Source organism: Vicia villosa, linkage group LG1, assembly GCF_029867415.1.
Source record: "Vicia villosa cultivar HV-30 ecotype Madison, WI linkage group LG1, Vvil1.0, whole genome shotgun sequence".
In the NCBI taxonomy this organism is placed as follows: domain Eukaryota; kingdom Viridiplantae; phylum Streptophyta; class Magnoliopsida; order Fabales; family Fabaceae; genus Vicia; species Vicia villosa.
Window position 1 is genome coordinate 59,216,619 of NC_081180.1, and position 10,080 is coordinate 59,226,698.

The window sequence follows — 10,080 nt, forward strand, 5'->3', positions numbered from 1 at the left end:
TTCTCTACTACCAATTACAAAGAATGATTCTACACACTTCTCTGTTGCCAAATACAAAACACTAATGCAATATATACTAAATCCATATTGGGCCAAGTAGATAAAGTCCAACTTAAAACGCAAAAACAAATTAATAACGAATACTGAATGTGCAATTATACTTATAAGATGTTTAAAAAATACAATATGTTGGTTACAAGCCTTAAAAGCTAATAGAAAATGTAATTTTTAAGGTCTAAAGTAAAATATTTGAACCATCTTATATTTGAGTAGATCTCTTGTTAAAAAGATTTTGGTTATTATTATAAGTAACTAGTTTTAGATTTATTAGATAAATGAATGCAAAAAGAATTTACTTTCTAATAATGTTGTTGCCTTACTTCCCTTAACTAACTAAGTAGGTAAACCATTTATTTTCCACACATCACTCACAAATCACATAGTTACTAGCCAACAAGAAGTTAAACAACTAATGCTTGTCTGCTATCACATGAACATAAGATTCTCTACCAAATATTTAAGCTAGGTGTGTCCCAATATATGTAGTATTAAATTACTACATTTCATATCCTTAGTATATGCATGAATTTAAACCAACCCATGATCACTTTCTTTCTCTCTTTTTTCTGTTATTAGACTTGGACATTATTAATACGGACAATGCTAGTCTGTCACTTGAAGTATAATCACATTTTCTACAAGCTTTTTATCCTAAAGCACTCAATAATTTAAAACATACCCCATTAACTATGTTTTCTTTACATTACACCAATAATCTTTGATTTCATATAGAATTTTAAATATTTCAATTTTGAGAGAAAAGCTATGTGTCTATGACACTTTTATATTTGAGAAAATTCAATGAAAATCTTCGATGACACTGACACATGTCAAACAACATATACGTCTTTAATTCGAAATAAAATCAGGAAGACTAGTCTTTTTTACATGGCCTTCAAAATAAAGACAATGCATAAATCACATTACAGCCAACGTCATGTTTTGAATACAAAATGTAGACTATTATATCACACACAATATTAAGATATGGAGTAGCGTCGAACCTTGTCTTGCTTTATGCGATCTTTGGGCGGTGTTTGGACAGGATCAGCGCGTGAAAAAGGAGAAAGACGGCCGAGTTTTCTGGACACTGAGTTTAGGAATGATTTTCTATGCAAAGGAGGCTTATCAGCTGAAGGTGAAGAAGCATTTAATAAAGGAGTACCAGCACTAACACCATATTCAACTGTACATTTTTCAATCTCTTTTATTTTCATTTTAAGTTTCGTTATCTCTAATTTCAGATCTTCATTTTCTCTTCTTAATTTGGAAACCTCATTCGAAGCAGGATAAAGCTCAGATGAGTATACATTCCTCTTGTCAGGCGTCGAAGGAGAATCCGAACCTACGCTGCCAGTGCCATCCATATTGTCGCGGAGACGCTGCTGTTCATAGTAGAGAACTTGAGCCACATTTTGAGCAGGAAGCCTGTTGTTTTGTGCAGCGTGTGCACGTGCCTCTCGCGATAGCTTCTGACAGTCCATCATGCTGCAAACTTTCTTTCTGTCCGCGTCGCTTAGAAATGGATGAGCCTGATAATTTTGAATTCTAACTTTATCAACACTGGTTTGTATTGAGAATTTTTTGTGTTTGAAAATGTACCATATTAGTATAGAAATGTACCTTAAGATAGATGTCTATGGCTCTATACATTCCATCTTCTACTGTTCTTGATTTTTCAGGCATTAACTCGGCAAGACATATGAACTTTGAAACCGATAAATTTCTATCAGTAGCGATTTCAGCAAGATAACTCTCGAATAGCTTGCCAACCTTAATAACATCCCTTTGTGGAGAAGAATAATATTCATCTTGTTCATTATATCCTGAATGATTATCAAGATCAGATTCAAGGTAACTCATCATGATTCTTTGCACTGTATCTATATCAAACGAGGTTTCGCCGCTATAAGAAGGAATAAGAAGATCATCCAAAACAGCTTGTCCTAACTGCATGGCTATTCTTCTCTCCAAATCAAACCTGCAAGCAACAGTTGTCTCAAGATATATTGCTGCCTTAAGCCATATAGAAAGAAAACTGACAGATATCGCGTTCTTCTCCCTCGGCATTAGGCTCACTAGTGTCTCTAAAATGATTCTCTTTTCATGCTCTTCATGCGGTTCGATCTGCTTCCTTCCCTTTCCAAATATCTCCTACTCCACACACAAAAAAAGATAAGATTCAATATATAAAACAAAGAGTTCCACATCCCGTTAAGCTAAAACTCAGTTGGTAGCTGGGCAGAGACATCACGCTGCAGGGGCACGTTAACACGTGCGTAATTAAAACCTAAAACAAATTTGATATGAAAATTTTCCTTCTATAGTAAAGGTACTTACCAAACCTCTGAGAGATTTTTGTGAATAAAGCATTATAATAGGACCAATACCACATTGTTTAAACCCTCTAGCCATCATAGCAATTAGAACTCTTTGAAAAAAATCGATTCTAAGAACTGTAAGATCTTCAGCCCACCAATCAACAACTGGCTTCAGATGAGAAGCAGTGGAAGAATTCATCACTCTTTCATTGCTACTACCATCACTTCTACCAGAAGAACAAAATTGGCTTTCTTTCGAAGCTATATATGCTATTGCATCTATGCATCTACTAACCAATTTCGCTTTCTCTGCAATTGGAAGAAGAGTTTCTGATATATGTAAGATAGATATTGCTCCTGACATGCTCTTAAGTGCGACGTCATTCAAATAAGAATCGGTTCTTCCTGCCATGTTTCCGACCGAATAGTCTTCTGTCATCTCGAGATACTCGGCCACGCAGCGTAGCATAGCGATGTTTTCAACGCTTATTTCAAAGTTTATACCATAGCAGAACTTCGCTGCTAATTCAAATGCTTCTGATCCACCAGGGATATCAACGAGTTCGATTAATGGAACATCAGAAGTAGCATCACTAGATTCTGAAATGAGCTTCCTTATGTATCCACTTTTCGAAATTAATGGAAACTGCAAAATTACATTCGAGATATGAAAAAAAAAAATTCAATGATTATTGATTTCCAAATTAAAGACTTTTAATACTAATACGTGAAGTCTGCTACATGAATCAAACAACGTCGTAATATTACACTGCATACCTTGTGTAATGAATAAGAAGCTTCACCAATTTGAATAGTGACATCACTTGGAATCTCCTGAGAATAATTCCTGTAATAAGTACTTAAATTTTCAGTGATTTTTATCTCATCTACTAAAATATTTACATTAGCATTGGCGAATAATCAAAGAGTGAGTTTCAGAAAACCAGAAGCATACCATTCACTTGTTCTTTTCATGGCACTAGAATATAGTTAAACCTTCCCACGCAAGCAACCACAAGGTTCTTATGTATCGGAGACTGCAATGCGACTGTGCATTTGATCGCGATTTTATGCAGTTTATGTATTTGTGCTATGTAGTGAGTGTGGTTTTATGAGAGTTTGAGTGGAAAAAATAATGAGTGATTCAATTGCATGTTAATGATTGGACTATAATGGGGTCTGTCCACTTTTTTTCAAGTTGGATAGTCACTTTCAAGATTCAACCACAAAACCATAAAGATGTCTTGCCCATTTTATCTTACATGAAGATTTGCCTGTTATATCAGTCTGATATTGTGCTAACCGTGTGTGACCAAAAGCAAAGGAAAATTATTAACTAGAAAACAAATCAAAGAAAATTATGATGCATTGAAATGCAGAAATAATAGACATGCAAACTCATCCAAATTTCTAAAATTGTCGAAACTTCCAACAAAGAAAAATGGTCTATGGACCCATAATAAAGCTAAAGCTTTTTTATTCATTGACAAGTCAGTTCAAATTTTTAACTATATGTATTTAAATAAATGAGCTAAACTTATGTCATCCATCTTTTAACAAATCCAACTCGGGGATCGGTCCGGCTCGACTTGTTTGAATCCTCGACATCAATGACTTGTTAACAAGTTATTCATTTTTTTCACAAGTTAATCTCAATAAGTATTTGACTCAATTTCTATTATGTCTTAACCATTTAATGTAAGTGCTTTGAAAATTAGTGTTACAACAATGACCAAATTAAAGAGAAACGAAAGTAAAAGATAATAAACACGGTCAATATTTGTTAACGCAGTTCGATCAATAATATCTACCTCTAGCATTATAATTATCTTAATTTTTGTCTTATGAATTAGGGTTAAAGTGTTACAAACATTATATATATATATATATATATATATATATATATATATATATATATATATCACTAAGATTCAGATTATAATAAGTTTTTTCTTTAGCCACCTCTCTATGGGGGTCACCCCCAGCGAAAAACCCAAATTACCCCCTGCTTCGAAAATGAACTTTCGAAGCACTTTTTTTTTTTAAAAATTTCCACAATTCGGAAGTGCATCTCCGAAAACACCTCATGGGGGGTGTTTTCAGAGATGAACTTCCGAAAACACCTTTGTTCAGATTTTGGGGGGTTTCGGAAATGAACTTCCGAATTATGCAGAAACTGTGTTTTTTTTTATGTTTTTCTTAACAGTCTCGTATTTTTAATTAAAGGAAACCGGGAAATAAAATAAATGACATATAAACAGAAAAAACTAATATGATAAAAAAAGTAATATATACAAGCCGATCCAAATCCAAAAAAAAATAGTGTGCTAAAGATACAATCCGAAAACAAAAAATAAATAAACCCGACCACTACTGGGTGTGCCTAACCCTCTCACCCTGGGCCCTCCTCTGCCGCCTGTATGCCGCCGCACGGCCCGCATCATTGACGATCATCTCCATCACGGCGACTGCCTCTGGACCGCCCTGATGAACGACACCTCGATCCAACGCGTCCCGCCCAAGCATCTCTATCCGCTGGCAGATCGGCAGGAGATCAATGGCGTGGTCATCCTCGGCCTGCTGGTTCTCCAGGATCTCCTCGTGTGCTGGCCTAGGAGCGCCGGGAGCGTCGGGTGTCAGCAGATGATGTGAAACCCGATAGAACCATGTGACGTACCCCTCCACACTGTGCCAATCCTGGGTGACCCGCCGGCGACGATACTCCTCCGGTACCACATGATGCTCCCAATCCTCAAACATGGCAGTGAGCTGCACTCTGGTCACTGTGTCGGGAGCAGCCTCGAAGGGTGACCTGGGTATCATCTACACGAATCCGAACTGCCGCATGCACCGCTCAGGGAGATACCGGACAATGATGGTAGTCCCGCATGTCAACCAGCCAGAATATAGAGATATGTCGTCAAAGGGGACAATCTGAGTGTAGTCGCTGAACGGCCTCCAGGTGACGTCGTCGTGCATCGTGCGGTCCAGGTACCCACGGTATGGTCCCACCGCATTGTTCCCCCTCTGGAGAACGTATCTGGCGGCCCTGGGCATGGCGTCAACGTACGCAGGATCGATGTGGAAGCCGTGGATGCGGGAGAAATAGGAGATGATCCAGCTCGGAAACAGAAACACGATAATGTATTATAAATAAATACGAAACATAAATAAATACGAAATAATTAAAATGAAACGTACCGTAATTAGTGTGCAGGATCCGACCAACTGCCTCGTCCTCCAGTTGGAGGCCTCATTCAGCTTCTGGTAGAGGTATGCCAGAGTAGGTGCCCCCCAGTTCCACTGGTGAACGGTATCCAGGTCCATGAAGTAGCGGAGGTATGTCACGTCGACGTACCTTGCACTCTTGTCCACAAAGCATGCAGCGCCTACCACAATCATGTACCAGCACCGGAGAACGCAGCCGCGGTGATACTGTGTGAATAGATCGTCACCCGCCTCCTCGGCATCGGCCGCTGCGTCCAGGTGGTGCTCGAAATAAGCGCTCAGTGTGGTGAACCGGATATGAGGCCCATTTGTCGTGATGCACTCGAATTCAGCAACTTCGGGCTCCATGCCCAAATAGAGCGCCATCCACTGACTGGCCTCGACCCTCTGGATCCGGGAGTGGGTCAACAGCGGCCCCCTGATGGGCAGGTGGAGAAGACATGCACATCATGCAAGGTGATCGTCATCTCCCCAACCGGCAAGTGGAAAGAAGACGTCTCCTTGTGCCAGCGCTCCACAAATGCCCCCTGCATGCCGTGGCTGATGGTGGCGTACCCCGTCATGCAGAGCCCGCTAAGCCCTGAACCTCGCACCGCGTCGTTAAACCACTCAGCAGCTGGTTTAAACAGACTGAAAATCTTCCGGGCGTGGTTCACCATTTTCAAGGGATCTCTCTCATGTTACAAAAAAAACAAATAAAAGCATATGTTAAATAGACCGTTAAGAAAATATCGAATAAACGTCTAAATTATAAACGGTTAAATTAAAAAAAATACCTCTCCCTCCCAGATACGCCGAGCGACGTGATCGCGGTAGGATATCAGCATGGAAGTGTCAAAGGGCCCTCCCGGGTAGCTGTCCTCCTGCTCATCCTCCTCCCCGGATGGAGGGTCAACATCTGGTACCCCCTCCGGCTCGTGGTATGGCAATGCCACCTCCTCCTCCTGCTCCTCCTCCTCCTCCTCTCGCTGGCGGGAAGAAGATACCCGAGCCAACCGACTCCTAGATCCAGATGAAGAGGTACCCTCTCCCACGTCCACGGGAACTCGCACACGTCGTTCCCGTCCCTGCCCCCGTCCCTGTGTCGACGCCAGCTGCGCCGCCGCCCGCTCGCGTCTAGCCGACGCAGTCTGGGTCTCTCTACCCTGTCTGATGTGTGCTGGTTGGTTGCCTGACATGTTCCTGTAAACAATTGAAATCGATTAATATGCGAGACAAAATAAAAAACTAAAAAAATTGCACTTCTGATACAATTCGGAAGTTCATTTCCGAAACTGGGATGGAGGTGTTTTCGGAAATGAACTTCTGAAACACCCCTGCGCAGAACTTCTCTGCAACCTCCAATGGCAGACCCCAAAATCAAACTTCAAAACAACTCATAATGCTTCTAAACAACCTAAATACTACTAACAACCTACCCCTGTATCATTTATGCAATTGAAAACAACCCTAACATGCATTTGAAATATGGATCTAACAAATATAAAACTTACAAATTGAGTGATTGGAGGGCTTTTGAATGTAGTATAGCAAGGTGATTGGAGCCTTTGATGCAGCCTTGGAAGTGGGTTTGCAGAAAATCTCAGAGGAGTTGAGTTTGATATTGGTTTAGGGTAAATGATTTGGGGGGAGGGGGGCTGTTTTGCTTAATCTGCAAAACGCGCAATATTTCGGAAATGAACTTCCGAAATGGTGTTTTCGGAAATGCATTTCCGAAATAAGTCAAATTTTTTTTAAAAAAAAGGCGCTTTCGGAGATGCATCTCCGAAAACACTTTTTTCTTGCATTTCGGAAATGCATTTCCGAAGTCAGGGGTAGTTTGGGTTTTTCACCAGAGATGGACTAGAAGGTTGGGAGGTGGCCAAAGAAATTTCCTTATAATAATATCTTTAAAGCCTCCGCATCCCAGTTTCCTACCCACAATAAATAAATGGGCCTAAGATCCGTTTAGAGTATCCACATAATATGAGCATATTCAACAATTAGTTATCTAGAGTAGGCCTGGAGCGATGATTGGAGTTGTGGTGCTCGGCGTAGAATAGTAGTTGAGCTTATCAGAGAGGAGGTGGTATATGCACACACTATTGCGCTCAGGTTAGTATTTGAATGAGGTGACTGATAGAGATTTTCATAATGAAGTTAGTTATATATGAATGAGATCATAGGAAAATTTGGACGATGAGACGTTGAGTCTGTTGAGAGTATCTAATGTGATATGTTGATCATCGTCTATAATAACATGTAATGCGATGATCCGATGTGATATGTTGATCATCGTCTATAATAACACATAATGCAATGATGGTGCACTAGTTGGATTCGCTTGGATGTGCCGAAGAGGCAGTCTCTTTACGTACCCCCTCCACAGTGGAGTCTAACGAGGATTTGGGCCCGGTCTGAAACAATTGAGAAAGATGAGTGTCACCTCCTTTACGTAAGAAACAAACATCCCTTGTTTGGTTCCATTGTTTTATACCATTGTCAATAACTTGTCTGCCAATACTAGTGAACGTCTTGATCTCATTCTTGATTCCTATCTTCTCTATGATGCAGACTATTCATCACATAGAAAATCATCTATATACTCAATAATATCATCATGATGATTTAACCAAAACAAAGGACATTTTTATCCAAATAATGCAGCACAAACCCCACCGATAACAACCATTGCTATTGTTTTTGTTTTCAATGATCAGTCCATAAAATGTTATGCTTGGTTTCCAATAAGCGACAAGTTAAAATAGATTGAAAAGCATTATTATGGCGACAAGTGCATGATATGTGTTAAATTAAAAGTAGAGTACATGATGCTTTTACACATAGCTTGTAAGATCAAAAATACTATTAGTTTCAATTTATAAGAACAATCATACACAATAATGTTTATTCTATCACATAAATGTTTACTTTTATAAAAGATTTTCAAATTCCATACTTTTGCAAAAGAATACAACTTATTGAAAATGTGTTCTTCCAATTTGAGTTGATATAATCCAACTTCACAAAATTTTGTAAGGTGAGTATTATTTTCGGTTATAAATAAATATAAATAAATGTTCAAATCATCTTTCATCTAATGTGAAACTTATAGTTAATACATATCTCTTTTATTCCTATAGAAAATATGGTTTAAATATATTTCCACTATCAGAATATCCACCATGATTTAGGATTTTGAACAACCAAAAAACCAAACAACACATTTTTATAAAAAAATTTAAACCATTGAATATTGTCATACTTACACAAGTATGACGACAAAACATGCATCCAAACTAGAACACTTTAATACTTTCGATAAAAAATATTCAATAATACAAAATTTAGTGCATGATGTAACTGTTAGAAGAAAAAAAATCAAACATAGAGAAAAAAAGAAAAACAATAACAATACAAAAGATTAACGTAGAAATTTCAAAATCAAAGAAAAAATTACAACAATTGTCAAATGACAACCAAATAGTAACACTATGTAAAAATTATTACAACACATAATATATCTTCAACTAACTCAGACCCTTAGTACACCTACACCCTCCAAAACAAATATTTAACTACATCTCACAACAGTTTAATACAAGAGCATAAGAGAATAAAGAAAGTCAAATACAATCTTAAAGTGCTTTTGATTGGTATATCTTGTAAAGAAAAACTTGAATCCTATATATAACCTTGGATTCCCTCATCCTTTACAAAACTTAGTAATGTGGGATTTCTTCAACATATATATATATATATATATATATATATATATATATATATATATATATATATATATATATATATATATATATATTTTCAACCAAACTCAATAATCTCCACCTTGATTGAAAATAATAAGTAAGCTTTCATTGTCTTCATTGACAATCATACTCCACCATAAAGAGTATCAACATGTATATTTTCAATCAATCTCATCAATCTCCACCTTGATTGAAAATAATACATCAACTTTCATTGTCTTCACCGACAATCATACTCCACCATAAAAAGTATAGTCACTTGAAGCTACAACACTCCAAGAATTTTCACATTGTCTTCACCGACAATCATAGTTTTAAATATTATCATACTCCACCTAAATTAGAGTATATCTCACTTGAAATTAAACCACTTCAAGAATTATCACATGCCGAAAACCAAGTTGAAACTTTATGGTGTAACTTCCATGTTGGTAGGAAGTTATTCAACCATCGACATAATCTCACGCCTTCTGTAAATTTGATTTTATCAACACATTTTTAACTTGAACTTTCCACAAGTCAAAAATAATTCTTCCATCAATTTTCTCTAATCCAAACAACACAGTGGAACTTGTGACTCCAGCTCAACAACTCTTTCACAACGCTACCCTTCTTTTTTGATGTGGAAGATCAGACACAGTTGCAATCATAGAGCATACTAAGAACTCGTATCTCCGGATCGAACAAAAAAGCTCTGATGCCAGTTGTTAGGAAAAAACAAACAT

The 10,080-nt window shown here is 37.8% G+C and overlaps 1 protein-coding gene across 1 annotated transcript; it reads right to left on the reverse strand.

Moving 5' to 3' along the window:
- Nucleotides 1-398: 398 nt before the first annotated feature.
- On the reverse strand, nt 399-3,640 carry LOC131607215 (BTB/POZ domain-containing protein SR1IP1-like). Its single transcript, XM_058879239.1, has 5 exons — nt 3,337-3,640; nt 3,159-3,228; nt 2,401-3,027; nt 1,684-2,214; nt 399-1,592 (listed from the first exon to the last, which is right to left on the reverse strand). The coding sequence occupies exons 1-5, from the start codon at nt 3,354-3,356 to the stop codon at nt 1,041-1,043; spliced, it is 1,800 nt and encodes a 599-aa protein (XP_058735222.1). The 5' UTR covers nt 3,357-3,640; the 3' UTR covers nt 399-1,040.
- Between the last annotated feature and the right edge of the window lie 6,440 nt (nt 3,641-10,080).

Excerpts from the sequence above, each read along its gene's own strand:
- LOC131607215 (XM_058879239.1), bottom strand. The coding sequence starts at position 3,356 with ATGAAAAGAACAAGTGAATG. Across the intron at positions 2,215-2,400 it reads AAAAATCTCTCAGAGGTTTG|GAGATATTTGGAAAGGGAAG; the intron begins GTAAGTACCTTT and ends TGTGTGGAGTAG. Across the intron at positions 1,593-1,683 it reads CCATAGACATCTATCTTAAG|GCTCATCCATTTCTAAGCGA; the intron begins GTACATTTCTAT and ends CAAAATTATCAG.